The 21,373-nt window shown below is 41.2% G+C and overlaps 1 protein-coding gene across 5 annotated transcripts in view; it reads left to right on the top strand.

Annotated features, from left to right (window-relative positions):
• The window catches only part of akap9 (A-kinase anchoring protein 9), a 263,757-nt gene that overhangs the window by 137,305 nt on the left and 105,079 nt on the right, over window positions 1–21,373 (top strand). For all 5 annotated transcript variants that reach the window (XM_043690268.2, XM_043690267.2, XM_043690271.2 and 2 more), the window contains 2 exons: window positions 1,900–2,123; window positions 8,358–8,596. In XM_043690268.2, the coding sequence (XP_043546203.2) occupies window positions 1,900–2,123; window positions 8,358–8,596 (463 nt within the window). The remainder of the gene's footprint in view (window positions 1–1,899; window positions 2,124–8,357; window positions 8,597–21,373) is intronic.

The following is a 21,373-nucleotide window of genomic DNA, read 5'->3' as shown; positions in this document are numbered from 1 at the left end:
CGATACAGTCATCGATGTAGCGGAGGAAAAGGTGGGGGGTGGGGCCAGTGTAGTTGCGGAAGATGGACTGTTCCACATATCCCATGAAGAGGCAGGCATAGCTGGGGCCCATGCGGGTGTCCATGGCTACTCCTTTCGTTTGGAGGAAGTGGGAGGATTAGAAAGAGAAGTTGTTCAGGGTGAGGACTGATCCACCACAGATTCACCTGCACCTCCACACACATCATCTATTGCATCCTCTGCACCTGATGTGGCCTCCTCTATATTGGGGAGACAGGCCGCCTACTTGCGGAGCGTTTCAGAGAACACCTCTGGGACACCCGGACCAACCAACCCAACCACCCTGTGGCTCAACACTTCAACTCCCCCTCTCACTCCACCAAGGATATGCAGGTGTTTGGACTCCTCCATCGCCAGACCACAACAACACGACGGTTGGAGGAAGAGCGCCTCATCTTCCGCCTAGGAACCCTCCAACCACAAGGGATGAACTCGGATTTCACCAGTTTCCTCATTTCCCCTCCCCCCACCTTGTCTCAGTCAAATCCATCGAACTCAGCACCGCCTTCCTAACCTGCAATCTTCTTCCTGACCTCTCCGCCCCCACCCCAGTCTGACCTATCACCCTCACCTTGACCTCTTTCCACCTATCGCATTTCTGATGCCCCTCCCCCAAGTCCCTCCTCCCTACCTTTTATCTCAGCCTGCTGGACAAACTTTCCTCATTCCTGAAGAAGGGCTTATGCCCGAAACGTCGATTCTCCTGTTCCCTGGATGCTGCCTGACCTGCTGCACTTTTCCAGCAACACATTTTCAGCTCTGATCTCCAGCATCTGCAGACCTCACTTTCTCCTTTTAAAGTTGAGAGTAAAACTAGGATTTTAAAAACTGACTTCATAAATGCATGTGTCAGCATAGTTTGAAGCTGATAGATTGAATATTATGTAAAGTTGCTTTAAGTCCAAAGTTTGTATGAAATGAGATAATGAATTTGGACAACACAAATATTAAAGTAAAATGACAGGTTTTTTGAATGTACTTATTTGCTACAAAGCTACAACTTGACACAGAGTGAAACAGAATAATAAATTAGAGTAATTATGCATTAATTATTGAATAATTTGAAGAGTAGTTCAAGTTCATTTTTGGTATAATATATAAACACAATGAAATTCAGCAATATTGCTAGTTTGAATTGCTAAAGCCATGTGTACCACATGTATCTATGAGATCCTCCTTTGATGAGACCCACTTCTTGATCTTAGTCCTAATAAATTGTTGATCATCCAACATTTCTTTTGTCCTCATCCTCATGTTTGTTGATGCCATAAACAGATCTCCCTCTTCAGATACTTTTGCTTTTAAATCTGCTATTATCACTCTCTCCACTTCAAGAAAAAGAATTGTTTACCCATTCCCATCCTTGAAAACAAACCCTATATCTCCAACTTCCCTTTTTTCTCCCAAGCTTTGAACATGATCTCTCCTTCCAGATATATATTCAGCTTTCTTGAAGCTCTCCAATTAGTTTTCTACTTCTGCCACAGCAATGAAAACATCTTAATGCAAGTCAGAAATGATATCCTCTTTGACTGTGATCATGTTGCAATATTGCTCCTGTTTTTGCTTCCTAGGTCTGATGAGTGTAAAATGAAACGGGTCAACTTTTTGCCTCATTTTAACAGTGATGAATGTTTTTGTCCTACCTTACTGTTGAGTACTTTTGGTTCTGGTTAAGTGACATAAGAAATTGCAATACTTTTAATTGTTAAATTAAGAAGTTGTATTTAATTTCTATTTGAAAAAAGGTAGTGTTATTAATATTTGATTATTCTTTATACAATGTTTAAACTTGTACATTAAAACATTCCCTTGTTAATGTTTCATTTACTTGTACAGAAATAGTTTAAAAAAGACCAATGAGAGACTGTTGAAAGTGTTGTCAGAAGTGGTTAAGACTACGGCAGCTGCAGAAGAAACCATAAGTAGGCATGTTTCAGCTTTTGTGGAGAGATCCATTAGGGGACAGCCTTCTTTGGGAACACCTTCATGGGATCAAGACACACAAGAATCTATTGAAGCACTGCAGTCTTTCAGATTACAGAACCTTGGAACTGTAGAAGGTATGTCAATGTTGATACTGATTATTATAATTATCTAATTTCATCAGATAAAAGTAACTGTTGATGGCTGATGTTGACGAATGTGAGGTATACTGTAATTGGAATTTAGATTAAAGAGCAAGTTTTTTTTGGTGTCTGACTTGGGGAATTTGCAACTGATGAATTTCAATGCATTGGCTGCTCTTGTCCTTCTTGATGGTAGAAGTCACTCGTTTGGAATGTGCTGTTGATGGTTGATGGTGAATAACTGCTTAACATCTTGTAAATGGCTTACACTGCAGCCAGTGTACATTGACTGTGAAGGAAGTGACCGTTGACGGTGGTGGATTATGTACCAGTCAAGGAACCTGCTTTGTTCTGGATGGTGTCGAGCTTCTTGAAAGTTGTTAGAGCTGCATGCATCCAAGCAAGTAGAGAAAATTCTATGATAGTCTTGATCTGTGCCTTTGTGCACAGAGTTTTCTCCTGATTTTCATTGACCTGATTTTTTTTAAGGGTCCTTGATACCATGTTTTGTTGAATACTGCCTTCGTGTGAGGGACAGTCACTCCCCTCTGGACTTCCCACTCTGGGTCATGTTTGGACGAAGGGTATAATAAGGTCAGAAGCTTAGAAGTCGTGGTGGAACAAAAATGTTGCATCATTGAGCAGGTTATTCCTTTGCAGGTTCCATTTGATAGCAGGGTTGATGCCCCTTTCATCACTTTGATGACTGGCATTATGCTAACAGGGCAGTAATTGGTCATGTTGGATTCATCTTGCTTTTTGTGCATTGAATACACCTGTGTAAATTCCCAAAATGTCAGGTAGATACCAGTGTTATAGCTGTACTGGAGCAGTTTGTCCAGGTCACAGCTAGTTATGGAGGGATACTTCAGTACTCATGTACTGAATGTTATTAGGCCCCATAGTCTTTTTACAGTATCCAAATCTTCACTTGTCTCTTGAGATGTGATCTGAATTGGTTGAAGACTGTCAGCTGGGATGCTGGGGACTTGATAGGAGGTTGTGATGCATCATTCACTTGGCACTTCTAGCTGTAGATGAATGCAAATACTTCAGCCTTGTCTTTACACTGACATGGTGTTCTCTCACAGTATTGTGTCCTGCCCTGCAAACCGTGTTATGGGAGAGATATGATTGTACTATAGAGGGTACAGAGTTGATTTACCAGGATATTGCCAGGTGATAATTTTGCTACGAAGAGAGAGAATTAGCTGTTTTCAAATAGAATTGTTTTCTTTGGAGTAGAGGAGCTGAGCAGGGCCAGAATTGAGATGTATAAAATTAAAAGGGGCATAGTTTAGGCTAGTTGGAAAGAAACTTTTCCCCATGGTGGAGGGATCAATGACAGGGAGCATAGGAAAACAGGAGGTTTAGTTGGGATATGAGGAAATTGTTTCTCACCCACAGGATAATGGGAATCTGGAACTCACGTCCTGTAAGGGTGGTCGAAGCAGAAACCCTTGCGATGTACACTTGTAATGCCAAATGCTGCAAAATGTGATTAAAATAGTTGGTGGTTGTTTTTAATAGGTGCAGACTCAGTGGGTCAACAGGCCTTTTTTCTGTGCTGTCACCCCCTATGACTCATTAAGGATGAGGATATTTATGGAGCCTCCACACCTGAGAGTTGTTTAATGGTCTGCCACTATTCAGGACTGGTTGTGACAGGACTGCATAGCTTCAAACAGAACTGTTGGTTGTGAGATCATTTAGCTCTATCTGTTTCATATTGCTTCTAATGTTTGGGATGCAGGTCGTCCTGGATAGTTGTTTCACTCAGTTGACACCTTCATTTTATATATGCCTGGTGCTGAGAAGCATGCCCTCCTGCACTTTTCATCAAACCAGTGTTGATCTTCTGGTTTGATTGAGTTATACTGAGGCAAAAAGTTATAGATTGTGGTCAGGCACAATTCTGCTGCTGCTGATGGCCCACAGCACCATGTGGATGCCTAAGTTTGAGTTGCTAGGTCTGTTTAAAGTATGTTCAAAGCACTGTAAACATGCCATACTTGGAGAATTGTGTTAACATTGGCTAATACCTTCATTAATTCACTTACTGTTTTATACATTTGAGAGCTTTTAATTTCCTGACTATTAGTTTAAATTAGTGTCCTAGTTCAGTCTTGCAGGAAGTAATGATAACAAAGCACTGGAAAATTGAAACTAACATTGCATGAATAAAGAGACACCATTGAACTTTTCAGTTTTGATCATAACTGGTATTTACTTGCCTTTTCTTCATATCCCTGACCAAACAAATATCTGTCTAATTCAGTCATAAACATTGTAATTGACTCAGTCCATCCACATTCTTTAGGAGATGCAATTTCCACAAACCTTTGTACAAAGAAGGTGCGTCTTACTCCTGAATGATCCAACTGTAACGTTAAGCTTATGTTCCGCATATCCACTCGATCAAATCACTTTATTATTTTAAACATCTCTATTACATCATCTTGCAATTCTCTATGCTCAATGGAATACAACAGTATTGTGATTTGTCTTCCAAGCCCTTATATACATTTCTTAAATTTCCCCATTATTTTCTCCAAGACCATAATTCCTTCCTGATGTGCAGTGTTCCAAAAGTGATTGCAGTGCTGCAGATTGGGGTCTGATTCTATACAACCGAAGATCACTTTCTTTCTTGTGATTTTCAGTCCTATTTTAATAAAAAAAATAGCTTTTTAGTTTTGTACATGGGTATCTAAATTCTGTTTCTAGCTCCTAATTTCTCATCAGAAAATATTCACATTGATCTTTGTTGGATTTACAGGAGATAATTTTATACTTAGAGTAATAGAATCATACAGTATAGAAACATACCCTCTGGTCTAATGCGTTCATGTCGACCAAGTTTCCCAAAGTAAACTAGTCCCATTTGCCTGTGTTTGCTCCATATCCTTCTAAACGTTTTCTATTCATGTACCTATCCAAATGTCTTTTAAATATTGTAACTGTACCTGAATCTACCACTCCCTCTGGTGGTTCATTACTCAAATGAACTATCCTCTGTATGAAATAGTTGCCCCTAAGGTCCCTTTTAAATCTTTCTCCTCTCACCTTAAAATTATCCCCTCCAGTTTTGAACTTACTTATCGCAGGGAAAAGGCCTTTGCTATTCACCTTCTCTATGCCCTTATGGTTTTACAAACCTCTATAATGTATTCTTCAACCTCCTCCACTCCAGTGAAAAAAGTCCCAGGCTCTCCTTACCACTCAAATCCTCAGGTCCTAGTAACATTCTTCTAAATCTTTTCTGTGTCCTCTCTAACTTAATAATATCTGTCCTATAGCAGGGTGACTAGAACTGTACATAATACTCCAGAAGTGGCCTTGCCAACATCCTGTCCAACCACAAAATAACATCCCAACTCCTATACTCAATGATCTAAGCAAGAAAGGCAATTATGCATCCTGTCTATCTGTGACACCACTTTCAAGGAGTTATGTACCTAACCTCTTAGATCCCTCTGTTCGACAACACTTCACAGGGCTATACCATTAACTGTATAATTCCTGTCCTTGTTTGTCTAACCAAAATGCAACACCTCATATTTATTTAAATTAAGCTCCATTTGCCATTCCTCGGCCCATTGTCCCAATTGATCATGATTCCTTTGTAATCTTAGATACCCTTCTTCATTGTCTACTATACCACGAATTTTTGGTGTCATCCTTAAGCTTATTAACTATGCTTCCTGTATTCTCATCCAAATCATTTATATAAATGACAAACAATTCCCCTTGTAGAATTTGCATTCTGGTGGAGTTTTGCTCACTTTTGCATTTTTTGACAATGTTCTAGCTACCTACTTCCAGCCAGGCAATTTAACTATACCTATTAATTTAAATACGTGACTCAGAATTTCTTTAACTGTTATTAATACATATGGAAAGCTAAAGCCCATACAAATCATAACTCCTTGTTACATTCCATGAATCAAAAATATTCCTTTTTGTTATCACTCTGTCCCTGACTTCTCATTCAATTAGTGATTCATGTTGCGTGGTTAGCTTAAAGTCATGCTCATTCATTTTGTTTGTCTCTGGTACAAAGCCTCTTCAACTGCCTTTGAAATCAATTAAACAATAGTCAATGTAGAGTAATAGTTGTTTTTTCCCCAAAGACATTGTATATGTTTCTCTTCTTGTTATATAAAATAGTTGGTTCATCAATAAATAGGTTTAAAATCCTTGTAGGGAGACAATGAGGTCTGCAGCTGCTGGACATCAGAGTTGAGTGTGTGGTACTGGAAAAGCACTGCAGGTCAGGCAGCATCCGAGGAGCAGGCGAATCAACGTTTCTGGCGAAGGGCTCCAGCCCAAAATGTCTATTTACCTGTTTCTCGGATGCTGCTTGACCTGCTGTGCTTTTCCAGCAACACACTCTCTGCCTTACAAGGATTTTAAGTTATGTGGGAAGTACCAGTGAGTAAGACATGTTCCTTTCAAACAGCTGTCTTAGCATAGTAAACCCAAAGTTTTCTGTGCTGAATGATTATTTGATTGACTCACTCCACTGGTGTATCACTATTATATTTCTTGCATATTTTTTCCCAGAATTACTAAAATGTTTGTTTATCTCTTAACCTTCTAGACGTCTGAAAATTTAAGCCCAAAATGCCATAAGTTGTGTTTTTGTTTTCATTACCAAAGCTACTGTTCTATGTATTTTTAAGCAGGCTTAAAATGTGTTCTCTATGTAGTTTAATAAAATTCTTAAGTAATCTTAATTCAAAATGTTAGAAAGAACATTTATTTTTAGAAAGTTTTTGATGGCTAGTAGACAGCATACGTACTGATATTGTTACTGAAATGCCCCTAATTTTACAATCAGCAGTGAAATGACTGTTTGCAATTGATCCAGAAGGATCAGGTGCACAGATTTATAGTGATTTGTGGCATTGGATGTGGGGATGTGTTGTCTCCAGGTGCAAGGGTCCAAAAGCTGTGATGGCATTTGGATATGTAGCCAATCACTTCAAAGTGTTCTCTCAGACAGAGCACCATGAAATAAAATGTATTATCAATGACATTTTACAGAGTGAAATAAATGACTCATATGCATATTAAAAATGCATGAAATATCAAAAATGTTGCATAGAACCATAAAGTACAGAACAGGCTCTTTGGACAACTGAGTCTCTACCAACAAAAATACACCAGTACTTATACTAGGTCCTTAATCTTGCATGTTGTGACACTTCAAGTGTCCATCCCAAGTACTTTTTAAAGGCTGTGATGTTTCCCAGGCAGTCCATTTCACACCCCCACCACTCTCTAGGTCGAAAGTTTTTTTTTCAAATCATCTAAACCTCCTGTATTTCTCTTCAAAATTATAGCCCCATGTTATTGATTCCTCAACTAAGGGAAATGCTTCCTATCCAACATGTCTATGCCCCTCATAATCTAATATACCTCTATCAGGCCTCCCCTCAATCTGCTCCAAAGAAAACATCCAGAGCTTATTCAGTTTCTTTTCATAACTGAAATGCTTTATCCCAAACACTAGCCTGGTGAATTTCCTTTGCAACCCATCCAGTGCAATGACATTGTTCCTATAGTATGCTGACCGTAATTGCACCAGTACTTCAGCTGTGGCCGAATCAAATTTATGTATTGCTCCAACATAGCCTCCCTGCTCTTATAATCTATGCCACAACTGATAAAGGCAACCATCCCACATGCTGCCTTAATTACCCTATTAACCTGTCTTACCACCTTCAGGGATGTATTAGGTTTATAAAACAATTATTAAAATATGGAATTTTTGAAGCATAATGGAAAACTTTGACACTTTCTACAGAGCTAGAGGAGTTATTCAATAATAATTGTGAACTTAATGTGTCATTAAAAACCCAGGTACCCATCATTCACTAATGTGTAACTTCTTCAAAGATCATTACAGTGATATTAGTTGGGTAAAAGAGTAAAGTTAGCTCAGTAACCTCTAAATTGTATACGGATTTAGGGAATTCCTAAAGTGGGACTTTTTGAAGAGGTATAGAATCGCTGGCAGTAGACTTTGGATTTCCAAAAATTGCTGTCGATTTCAAAGAAGTAATGGCTGTGAATGCAGGCAATTTCAAAATATTTAATGATGCAAAATCTGGACCAGTATGTTTGAACTAAAGCTCTGAATGCTTTCATAACTATTATTGTGAAATGGTCTTGTGTTCAGTGAGCAAAGCGCGATTTATAGACTTTTTGTTTAATCCTCAGAAGAGCAGTTACATTCCTATCATGGACATGACACAGCAGGGGATGATAGTAGTATCTGGCCAGGAGGAATGGCTGGAGCTCCAGATGGAGGGCTGGAGCTGTCTCACCATTTCACAGAAAGCATTTTCAGCAGTGGAGAACTGGATCCTGAGACTGAAGAGCTTGTACTAAATGTGGGCGCTCGTCTGCAAGCTGCTTTGGAAAAGTTGCTGGAAGCTATCAGTGAAACTACCCATCAGGTAACATATTTTCTATATAAGTTTGAATTGAGGTTTGTTTTCCTAATTAACAACTTTCTACTCTCACCCACTTGCTCAGTCACCTACCTAGGGCTTCCATCATTTGGAAGGTGCATTTCATGGAATTTCATGGAATTGTACTAAAGTACCCCTCTATTTTCACCACAGCAAGGTTCCTCTAAAGGTTCACTCCAGCATCCTGTCCATTGAATTACACCATACTAAGGCCCAACGATCTTCAGTGATCACACCTCTCAACATTTTTTTTGAAATGAAGAGATGGGAACAGTAGCTTTGGAAAGGTCATCTGCATGCACATTCATCATCCTTGGCAGCAGTGGCTCAGTAATTAGCCTGCTGCCTCATAGTGCTGGGGACTCTGGTTCAATTCCAGCCTCAGGTGACTGTCTGTGTTCCCAGATTTGGATTTCTGCTGGGTGCTCTGGTTTCTTCCCAAAGTACAAAGGTGTGCAGGTTAGGCGGATTGGCCATGATAAATTGTCTGTATTGTCCAGGGGCATGTAGGCTAGGTGGATTAGCCCTGGGGTTACGGAGATAGGGTATGGAGCTGGGTCTGGGTGGGATGCTGTTCGAAGGGCCTTTGCAGACGCAATGGGCTGAATGGCTTCTTCCTGTACTTTGATAGAAATTCTTTATCATTCTAACTTCCATCAAATGGAAACTTGTACATAAAGGAAAGGATACACTCGATACTGAGTATGCCTTTGAGAGTCAGACCAGATTTGGATGTCCTGTAACCAGCCTACTGGTCTGGGTTAAGATACCAGTGCATATGTTACAAAATTATGGTTGATTTTAGTTTCTTTGGTGTTTAACTGTCCCATCTATATTCTTTTGCACACGATCAAAGTTGATTATGATGCTGATTCATGTTAACTTGATTATACTTTGGAATTACTCTTCTGGGAATTGCACCAACAGTTTTTGCAATGTGGAGTACTTACCATAATTAAAAGTACTATCTAAATAGAGGTTGATTTGATTTTACTTTCATGTTGTCATCTGATAGTGGCAGCAATAAAACTTTTAAACCAATAACTACATTTGACACTAGATATGAAACATGACTTATATCAAGAGTTGAGTTGAGAGAATGATGCTTGTTGTTAACTTACTTATTTAACCTTGTACTGGAAGCAGAAATAAAACTAGCGCTAAAATATATGATTGGAGAAGTCTGTAACATGTTAAAAGGTCTTAGCTTTTACGATGATCTATAAATAGGTAAAATTTACAAGGAGAGTATAAAATTTAGAGTCATACAAGTCTAAGGAAAAAGCTCTTTGGATTATTGAGTCTGTGCCAATCAATGACTGCAATAGTAGTCACCTAACTATTTGATATACATGTTAATAAAAAGAATGCATGAAGCTTCATGATCCGCATAATATACAAATCTGAGTGTTGGAAGCCCAGAAAGGTCAAGGGTGCACTGAATCTTGGTTTAATGACAACCATGTAACCACATTATAAAAACCCATTGATGTATTTTAGGGAAGCAAATCTTCCATTCTTACCTGGTATGGCCTACTTGGGATTCCAGGCCTATTTCATAGTGGTTGACTTTTAAATATCCTCTGGACAACAGCAGTGGGTAATAATGCTGACTAGTCAATGACACCCAAATCCCATGGACAAAGAAAAAAGTGATTACACTTCAAAAGGCACGTTATAGTACATTGGCTATAAAGCTTTTTTTGAGCCATCTAGTTGTCATGTTAAGTGCTGTAATAATGCAGATCTCTTTCTCAAGCATCAATGATTTTTATTTTATCCATTGATAGCATTGCCTTCAACTGCTGGAATCATAACGTCTGAAATTCTCTCTCCAAACTTCACTGCTGTCCAATCAGTGCTTCTCATTAAAAGTACTTAATATAAGCCTACCTGTTTAACCAAACCTTTGGGCATCTGCTCTAAATTTTCTTTAACTACAAAGAGAAAATGCTGGAAATATTCAGCAGGACTGGCATCATTTGTGCAATGAGAAACAGGTTGATGAACTTGCATCTCTATTTATTGGGGTGGCACAGTTGTTAGCACTGCTGCCTCACAGCGCCAGAGACCTGGGTTCAATTCCCGCCTCTGGCTACTGCCTGTGTGGAGTTTGTACATTCTCCCCGTGTCTGCGTGGGTTTCCTCCGGGTACTCCGGTTTCCTCCCACAGTCCAAAGATGTGCAGATTAGGTGAATTGGCCATGTTAAATTGCCCATAGTGTTAGGTGAAGGGGTAAATGTAGGGGAAGGGTCTAGGTGGGTTGCTTTTCGGAGGATCGGTGTGGACTTGGGCTGAAGGACCTGTTTCTACACTCTAAGTAATCTAATCTAATCTTATGGACTATAAATACAACTTGTTTGTAGTATAAGTAGTTACTTTATTTTGGGGACAAAACTTTAAATTAATCAAATTCTCGTGGTTGAATTGAATTGTACATATGTTTTATTACTTTATTGCTTGATTGACAATGAATTACTGAAGTTATGGAATTCGTTTTGGACAACGATTGCTTTTTATGCCACTAAAGGAAGGATTTTGAGAATATTGTTTACAAATTAGCTATTTTTTACTTGAGAAATGTTTTTGAGGTATTTGTGCTTCACAAATTTTAAAAAATTCTTCTGAGCATTAACATTTTAAGAGAACTTAAATAGAGCCTTTCACAAGCTTTTAAAACATTCAATTATGTTGTTTTGACAGCCTTTGAATTACGGTCACATATTCAAGGCGAAATATGGTTAGCCAATTTGCACAGAATAGTCTCAAATATCAATGAGATAAATGACTAGATAGTCTATGTAGTGATGTTAATTGAGGAATTAACATTGCCAACATACATGGAGAGCTTCCCACCTGTTGTTCAGATAGTATGACATGCAAAGACAGGCAACGCCTCGTCTTAGCATCTCAACTAAAAAACAATGCCTGTGACAGTGTAGCAGTTACTGAATGTTCAACTAAGATTATATGCTTATATCCTGGAATGAGGTTTAAAGTCACAACTTTCTAATTGTAATAATGCTGTAGCATCAAGCCAAGACTGATATCTAATTTTGGATATATAGCTGTGGAATGTATTTTTAAAAATATACATAGTTTTGTAAGCTTTCTGAAATTGAAATGCAAAGTTCTTGGCACCAGCAATTAGCACTTGCAGTGACGTGGATTTTGAATCCTGTTTTACTGGCTCTGTGTTGACTGACCTTTGTTTGCAGTCACACCTGCTAGGTTGCTTGGAGGTATGAACATTAGGCCACTCCCCTGCACTGCATGTAAAATCTAAATCCAGGAAGCAGTTATTGTATAATCGGGTTCAGGAAGCAGACTACAGCTCTTGTGCTCCTACGAAAACAACCATTTTTGAAGTGTGATCTCAACGTTCCATACGCTGTTTTATATGAAGACTGAAGTACGCAACAGGACAAACTCCAGTGATCTATTTAGCTACACTGAGGCAGATAATCATTGAATGAGTATAAGATGGATTTCTTTAGTTACACTGGCTTGGAGCAGATGTATTTTTTTTTAAATCAGCAGTGAACTTTATTGAAATGGCAACTGACTATGTAACTCATCATCCATGAGTTTCATAAACTGAAGCATGGATCTTAATTCCCTAAAGTGTTTTTGGAATTGACTAAAGCATTCTGTCATAAGCTAAACAAAAGTGATTTATTCACTTATTTTGCCAATTCTTTGCTATCTGTTCACTGCTTTCAACTTGTGATCATCTGTTGAATAGACCTTTGCTGAAGACTTGCAAAAAGTGTCAGCTGATTTGAAGTTGCATTGGGTTGGTGATGGTTTTGATAAGGCTTGAGCTCATTAGTAAAATAAGTTTTTACTGTAAATAAAAGCCCATGTATAAGATTTGGATTAAACACTTCTTGATATGGAGTCTATTCAGCGGAGATGTACTTCTGATACTTTAAACATTGCTTGGCCAGAAGGTGAAGAAGATGAAGTTTATGAAGTTGAATCACGTATCCCACTGCCACGGCCATTTACTTTTTCAACACATTTAACGGAACTAAATTCAATAGTGGTCCACATTACGATAGGTCATTATAGTGATGTGGATGGACACTTGCTAAGAGTAGTTTCACAGATTTCTTTGCCTACCCCTCCATACACAGTAAGTATTAAGACTATTTTAATTTTGTTCCTTTATATTTTAAAGTACAAGTAAAATGGGTTAAAATTGTCAGTGTTACTGTTTTAATCAAACTGAAGTAATTTTTAAAAAAATATTGGAGTAATATTTTGTGGAACTAGTTGACTCCACAAAGTTGTTCAATTAAGAAATGTCTGAATTTATATTAATAGCTCAATATAGAGTTAAAGTTGAATTACACTAGAGTTATATAAAACAATAGTTCAACCACAGCTGTGATGGTGTGTACAGTTCTGGTCTCTGCATTACACTATACGGTATGACAAGATTTGCAAAGATGTTGCAGACTGAAGAATTTTAACAATACTCATAGAATCCCTACAGTGCAGAAAAAGGCCGTTCAGCCCGTTCACACCAACCCTCCAAAGAGCATCGCACCCAGACACCCCACAATATTCCTATAACTCTGCATTCCCCGTGGCTAACCCACCTAGCCTGCACATCCCTAGACACTGCAGACAATTTATCTTGGCCAGTCCATCTAATCTGCACATCTTTGGAGTGTGGGGGGAAGCAACCAGGCAAACGCATGCAGACACAGAGAGAATGTGCAAACTCCACAGAGGCTGGATTCAAGCAGAGGTGCTGTGAGGCAGTAGTGCTAACCACTGAGCCATCATGCCACCTGTCCATTGCAATCTATGAGGATAGATTGTAATGGGCAGAGTTGGTATTCTTTGGATTGGAGGAGACAGATTTTATTGAGGTACATAAAACTATGAGGAACATAGAGTATACATGAAAGATTTATTTTCCAAAAAGAAATCCATGGGTGGTGACCAAAGCTCTCGAGGTCACTGCCTGAAAGGGCGCTAGAGACACAAATCCTTATTGCATTTAGAATAAATGCATTTAAGATAAGGATATATGCTTGAAGTGCCGTGGCCGAGAGGGAAAGTTATCAAGAACTGGAAATTGAGATTGGGTTGACAAGCTGTTTTCTAGGTGGCATAGATGCAACAGGTTAGATGACCAATTCTGTTCTGTAATTTTGCTATTTTTCCAAAATAATTTATTCATAAAGCATCTACTCTCATTGCTGTTTTTAAATTATTTATGGCAGCATAAAAGTTTGTTTTTAGATTACATTACAGTGTGGAAACAGGCCCTTCGGCCCAACAAGTCCACACCGACCCGCCGAAGCGAAACCCACCCATACCCCTACATTTACCCCTTACCTAACACTACAGGCAATTTAGCATGGCCAATTCACCTGACCCTGCACATCTTTTGGACTGTGGGAGGAAACCGGAGCACCCGGAGGAAACCCACGCAGACACTGGGAGAACGAAGTGGGCGGCACAGTGGCACAGTGGTTAGCACTACTGCCTCACAGCGCCAGAGACCTGGGTTCAATTCCTGCCTCAGGCGACTGACTGTGTGGAGTTTGCACATTCTCCCCGTGTCTGCGTGGGTTACCTCCGGGTGCTCCGGTTTCCTCCCACAGTCCAAAAATGTGCAGGTTAGGTGAATTGACTATGCTAAATTGCCCGTAGTGTAAGGGGCAGGGATAAAATGTAGGGGAATGGGTCTGGGTGGGTTTTGCGTCGGTGTAGACATGTTGGGCCGAAGGGCCTGTTCCCACTCTGTAAGTATTCTAATCTAAAGTTGTATAAAAATAGAAAAGCTGAAAAGTTGATAATTAAAATTTACAACTTTTGGTTAGTTTGCAAACTTAGTTTGCTATTACAAAGCTTTATATTGAAATATCTTATTTATCACTTCAGCTTTGTCATATGTGGGCCATTTACAAAGTACAGATTAAGCAATGTTCATGCGTTTAGTTCCTTGCTTACTATAAACATTGCAGAACATAACAGTATAATTTGAATTTGAAACTCCTCTTGTTAAATTACCTATTAAAACTAATTATGTGGTGAATACTTTAAGTGCAGTCATGTTTTTGTAATGCACAGGTTGCTAGAGAATTGAAGATTTAAGTAGAATTTATGAGCTGTTTTAAATTCACCTGAAGTTTCATTTATTAGTGTACACCGTTGAACATTACAGAGGGACATCATTTGGCTCATCTTGCCTGTGTTGAGTTTGTAAGAGACGTTGCTGGAAGAAATTTTTAGCTGCTAAGAATGTGTATTTTCATGTTTTGAAATATTGTGTATTTGTTGGTGAGTTTAATTATATAATATGCATCAACGTACTATGATAATCTCATATGACAAGAGAAACAAAATGATTTTTTTATATAGGGTAGCTTTGCATTTGTAATCAAAGATCTGAAGTGCCTGTAGGTTCTGAGTTACAGACATTGTTTTGATTCCCATCTTATTCTGCGATGACCACCATATAGAGATTTACAATTCTTCTGGGATGCAGTGTTCAAAATAACTAATGATTCACAAGTATTGAGAAACGTCTCATAGGGAATATCGTTTGTGCAAAGCTGTGAGAAATCTTTTGCATATAAGATTCTAGTTTACTGAAGAGTTTACTGGAGGGGTTTGAAGTGGCAATTTCATTGAAATGTAGAAGATGCTGAAAGGGTTTGACATGTTTAGACACTGAGATTGTTTCTCCAGGCTGAGGAATCTAGGGCTGAAAATGTGTTGCTGGAAAAGAGCAGCAGGTCAGGGTAGCATCCAAGGAGCAGGAGAATCGACGTTTCGGGCATGAGCCCTCTTCAGGAATGAGGAAGGTATGCCAAGTAGGCTAAGATAAAAGGTAGGGAGGAGGGACTTGGGGGAGGGGTGTTGGAAATGCGAAGGTGGAAGGAGGTTAAGGTAAGGGTGATAAGGTGAGGGTGTTAGGCCGGAGTGGGGGTGGGGCGGGGGCGGAGAGGTCAGGAAGAAGATTGCAGGTTAGGAAGGTGGTGCTGAGTTCGTGGGTTGGGACTGAGACAAGGTGGGGGGAGGGGAAATGAGGAGACTGGAGAAATCTGAGTTCATCCCTTGTGGTTGGAGGGTTCCTAGGCGAAAGATGAGGCGCTCTTCTTCCAGCCGTCGTGTTGCTATGGTCTGGCGATGGAGGAGTCCAAGGACCTGCATGTCCTTGGTGGAGTGGGAGGGGGAGTTGAAGTGTTGAGCCACGGGGTGGTTGGGTTGGTTGGTCCGGGTTAAAACAAGGTAAAAACAATGACTGCAGATGCTGGAAACCAGATTCTGGATCAGTGGTGCTGGAAGAGCACAGCAATTCAGGCAGCATCCGAGGACAGGCAAAATCTGTCCCAGAGGTGTTCTCTGAAACATTCTGCAAGTAGGCGGCCTGTCTCCCCAATATAGAGGAGACCACGTCGGGTGCAGTGGATGCAGTAAATGATGTGTGTGGAGGTGCAGGTGAATTTGTGGCGGATATGGAAGGATCCCTTGGTGCCTTGGAGGGAAGTAAGGGGGGAGGTGTGGGCGCAAGTTTTGCATTTCTTGCGGTTGCAGGGGAAGATGCCGGGAATGGAGATTGGGTTGGTGCCTCCACTCCCGGCACCTTCCCCTGCAACTGCAAGAAATGCAAAACTTGCGCCCACACCTACCCCCTTACTTGCCTCCAAGGCACCAAGGGATCCTTCCATATCCGCCACAAATTCACCTGCACCTCCACACACATCATTTACTGCACCCGATGTGGCCTCCTCTATATTGGGGAGACAGGCGGAATGTTTCAGAGAACACCTTTGGTACACCCAGACCAACCAACCCAACCACCCCGTGGCTCAACACTTCAACTCCCCCTCCCACTCCACCAAGGACATGCAGGTCCTTGGACTCCCCCATCGCCAGACCATAGCAACACGACGGCTGGAGGAAGAGCACCTCATCTTCCGTCTAGGAACCCTCCAACCACAAGGGATGAACTCAGATTTCTCCAGTTTCCTCATTTCCCCTGCCCCCACCTTGTCTCAGTCCCAACCCTCGAACTCAGCACCACCTTCCTAACCTGCAATCTTCTTCCTGACCTCTCCGCTCCCATCCCCACTCCGGCCTATCACCCTCACCTTATCACCCTCACCTTAACCTCCTTCCACCTATCGCATTTCCAACACCCCTCCCCCAAGTCCCTCCTCCCTACCTTTTATCTTAGCCTACTTGGCATACTTTCCTCATTCCTGAAGAAGGGCTCATGCCCGAAACGTCGATTCTCCTGCTCCTTGGATGCTGCCCTGACCTGCTGCGCTTTTCCAGCAACACATTTTCAGCTCTGATCTCCAGCATCTGCAGTCCTCACTTTCTCCCGAGGAATCTAGGAATCAGGATAAGGAATCAGTCATTTACAACTGAGATGTGGAGACATTACTTGGAGGATTTTAAATGCTCTATCGTTGTGCATTTTTCTGTGAAACAAGGGGTATGGAGAGGGAAAATGGAGTTGCAGCAGTCGTTGGTCACATTAATGTATCATAATGTCACATAATTAGAGAGGCGAGACATAGCACCAGCGCTTCACCAGAGACGCTCACTGATGCTACCGCGTATGATGACGAAACTTCTGAAAACAAACCTTCCAGCTCAGCAAGCTAACTTACATAGTTAATGTTGGATAGCCAAGCAGGCTTGAGGGACAAATGGTATACTGCTATTTTTCTTAAGTTCTTGAGATTTCTAACTTTTTAAAGATATCATTTAAAATGTAATTATTGATAAATTTTCCTTCATAATTTCGATCTGTTGTTATGGGATTCTAATATAAATGTTGATGCTTTCAAAATACAAATTAAGTAGAAACCTTTGACAAACAAGTTGTAAAATATGAATTTCTCTTTAACGATGGGCCCCTTGCTAAGATATTTGTATGATCAAGAGGCACAGGAGGGCTGTCGGACGACTGCAGGTTGACTAATGTGGTGCCATTATTTAAGAAAGGTGGTGAAGAAAAGACAGGGAACTATAGACCGGTGAGTCAGATGTCAGTGGTCAGTATGTTGTTGGAGGGGATTCTGACGGACAGGATTTACATGTATTTGGAAAGGCAAGGACTGATTAAGGGGAGTCAAAGTAGCTTTGTGCGTGGAAAATCATGTCTCATCAGTTTTTTGAAGAAATGACAAAGAAGATTGATGAAGACAGACTGGTAGATGTTGTCAGCAGGACATTTGAAAAGGTTCCACATGTTAGACTGGTGAGCGAGGTTAGATAACATGGAATCCAGTGGGAGCTAGCCAGTTGATTACAAAATTGGCTGAAGATAGAAGGTAGTGGTAGTGGAGGGTTATTTTTGGACTGGAAACCTGAGACAGTGTTGTGCTGTATGGATCAGCACTGGTTCCACTGCATTTTGTCATTTATATAAATGATTTGGATGTGAATATAGGAGGTGTGGTTAGTATGTTTGCATAGAAGACTAAAATTGGTGGTGTAGTGAACAGTGATGAAGGTTATCTCCAAGTACATGGGACTTTGTTCAGATGGGCCAAAAGGCCAAAGAGTGACATTTTACTTCAATGTGAGGTGCTGCATTTTAGGAAGGTAGATTATGGCAGATCTTTCATGAAATGGCCCTGAGGAGTGTTGCCAAACAAAGGCACCTCTGGGTGCAGGTTTATAGTTCCTTGAAAATGGAGTCACAGGTAGACAAGGTGGAGAAGAATGCACTTGGAATGCTTGCCTTCATTGGTCAGTGCATTGAGTATAAGAATTAAGATATCATGTTGCAACTATACAGGATATTGATTAGGCCACTTTTAGACTACTTCATTCAATTCTGGTCTCCATGGTAAAGGAAAGATGTTGTTAAACTTGAAAGAGTTCAGAAAAGATTTACAAGGATGTTGCTGGGAAAAATCAAAATTGAACATTCAAAAGCAAAAATATATGGGTTGAAATTAGAAATAAAAAATGAATGAACACAAGGGTTGGAGAAGTCCAGAACTAGAGGGCATAGGTTTAAGGTGAGAGGGGAAAGCTTTAAAAGGGACTTAAAGGGTAAAGTTTTCCACACAGAAGTGTTGCTTGTATGGATTGAGCTGCCAGAGGCAGGTACCTTTACAACATTTAAACAGCATCTGGATTGGTATATGAATGGGAATGGTTTAGAGGGATATTGGCTAAATCCTGGCAAATGGGACTAAATTAATATAGGATAACTGACCAGCATGGACAGGTTGAACCGAAGGGTCTGTTTCCATGCTGTACAACTCTATGACTATGACCTTGATGGGCTTATACAATAGAACCCTCCTCCCAATAGTTATGGAAATTGAGGAACACATATGTAGAAATCTTAGATATAGATAACAACTTGTTCACATCCATCAACATCAACCTGGCCAATGAAACACTGATTACACTAGTAGAAAAGACAAAGACACAAATACCAGACACCTATGCCTCACCACTTTCAAAAACAAGACCACAAGCAAATCAAAGGAACACCTATGGGATCAATGATATCAGGGTTCCTAGCAAAAGCAGTAATGCAGAGACTCGAGCAAACAGCTCTCCCAACCATCCAGCTCAAACTTCCAGTCCGCTACATGGATGACACTTTACCATCACTAAACAAAACAAATTCGAGGAAACCTTCAGGATCATCAATAATATCCTTACTGGTGTAAAATTCACAAAAGAAGAGGAAAACAACAACAAATTGCCATTCCTAGGTGTCACAGAGTGAACAGTCAATGGGAAACTTCAAACCAGCGTCTACAGGAAAACAACACATACAGACTAAATACTTAACTACAGAAGCAATAATGGAGGAAGTGAGGACATGCAGTTGCTGGAGATCAGAGTCGAGAGTGTGGTGCTGGAAAAGCACAGCAGGTCAGGCAGCATCTGAGGAGCAGAAGAATCAATGTTTTTGGCATAAGCCCTTCATCAAAAATGAGGCTTGTAGGCCGGGGTGGGGGGGGCTGAGAGATAAATGGAAGGGTGATGGGCCTGGGGGGGGAAGGTAGCTGAGAATGCAATAGGTAGATGAAGGTGGGAGAGAAGGTGATAGGTTAGAGAGGAGGGTGGAGCAGATAGATAGGAAAGGCGATGGAGAGGTAAAGAGGGTGGTGCCGAATTGGAGACTTGGGACTGGGATAAGGTTTGGGGGGGGGGGGAGAGAGAGGGGAAATGAGGAAACTGGTGATATCCACATTAGTCCCGTGTAGTTACAGCGTCCCAAGATAGAAGATGAGGTGTTCTTCCTCCAGGCATCGTGTGGTTACAGTTTGTCAATTGAGGAGGCCGAGGACCTGCATGTCTTGGTGGAGTGGGAGGAGGAGTTGAAGTGTTCAGCCACACGGCGGTGGGGTTGGTTGGTGCAGGTGTCCCCACCTATGTTCGGAACACTACCCATGCCCTTCACCACCTCCAAGACTTTTGTTTACCCGGCCCCCTACGCATAATCTTCACCGTGAACATCCAGTTCCTGTACGCATCTGTCCGCCAAGACAAAGGCCTCCAAGCTGTCCATTTCTTCCTCCCATGCCGTCCCAACCAGTACCCTTCCACTGACACCCTCATCCGCCTGGCTGAACTGGTCCTCACCCTTAACTTCTCATTCCAATCCTCCCATTTCGTCCAAACTTAAGGGGTAGCTATGGGCACTCGCATGGGCCCCAACTATGCCTGTCTCTTTGTCGGGAAAGTCCATGTTCCGCAGCTACACTTGCATAATCCCCCAACTTTTTCTCCACTACATCGATGAATGTATCGGTGCTACCTCATGCTTCCACAAGGAGGTTGAACAGTTCATCAACTTCACTAACACCTTTTACCCTGACCTTAAATTCACCTGGACCATCTCGGACACCACCTTCCCTGTCCTGGACCTCTCCATCTCCATCTCCGGAGACGATTGACCACGGACATCTACTACAAATCCACAGCAACCTGGACTACACCTTCTCCCACCCTGCTTCCTGTAAAAACACAATCCCTTATTCTCAATTCCTCCACCTCTACTGCATCTGTTCCCATGATGACAAATTCCACCATAGAAAACCTCAGGTGGCCTCATTCTTCAAAGACTGCAATTTCCCCTCCCACATGTTCAATGATGCCCTCCAACGTATCTCCTCCACTTCCCGCAGCTTTGTCCTTGAAACCCACTCCTACCAATGCAACAAAGACAGATTCACCTGGTCCTCACCTTCCACCCCACCAACCTCCGTGTACATCACATTATCCTCCACCACATCTGCCACCTATAAACAGTCCCCCCCACCTCTATCTGTGTTCTGGAGAGACTATTCCCTCTGCTGCTACCTTGTCAGATCCACGAGCCCTCACCCCATACCCGGCACCTTCTCCTACCAATGCAGGAAGTCCAAAACCTGCACGCTCACCTCCTGCCTCACGTCCACCCAAGGTCCCAAAGGATCCTTCCGCATCAGACAGAAATTTACCTGTATCTCCACAAATGTCATCTCCTGTATCTGTTGCACCCAATGTGGTCTTCTTTATATTGGGGAGACAGGAAGCCAACTTGTGGTTCATTTCAGAGCGCACCCGCATCATCCAAACCTACGGCCCCATGGCTGAACACTTCAACTCCCCCTCCCACTCCACCAAGGACATGCAAACCCTAACCACCTGATGAGGAAGAATGCCTCATCATCTGCCTTGGGACCATGCCACCATACAGGATTAATGTGGATTTCACCAGTTTCCTCATTTCCCCTGCCTCCACCTTTTCTCAGTCCCAAGCC

Source organism: Chiloscyllium plagiosum, unplaced genomic scaffold, assembly GCF_037043375.1.
Source record: "Chiloscyllium plagiosum isolate Xiang-an unplaced genomic scaffold, Cpla_swu_hap1 HiC_scaffold_5, whole genome shotgun sequence".
NCBI lineage: Eukaryota > Metazoa > Chordata > Chondrichthyes > Orectolobiformes > Hemiscylliidae > Chiloscyllium > Chiloscyllium plagiosum.
The sequence above is the reverse complement of the archived record's forward strand: the minus strand, read 5'-3'. Positions and strand labels throughout refer to the sequence as shown.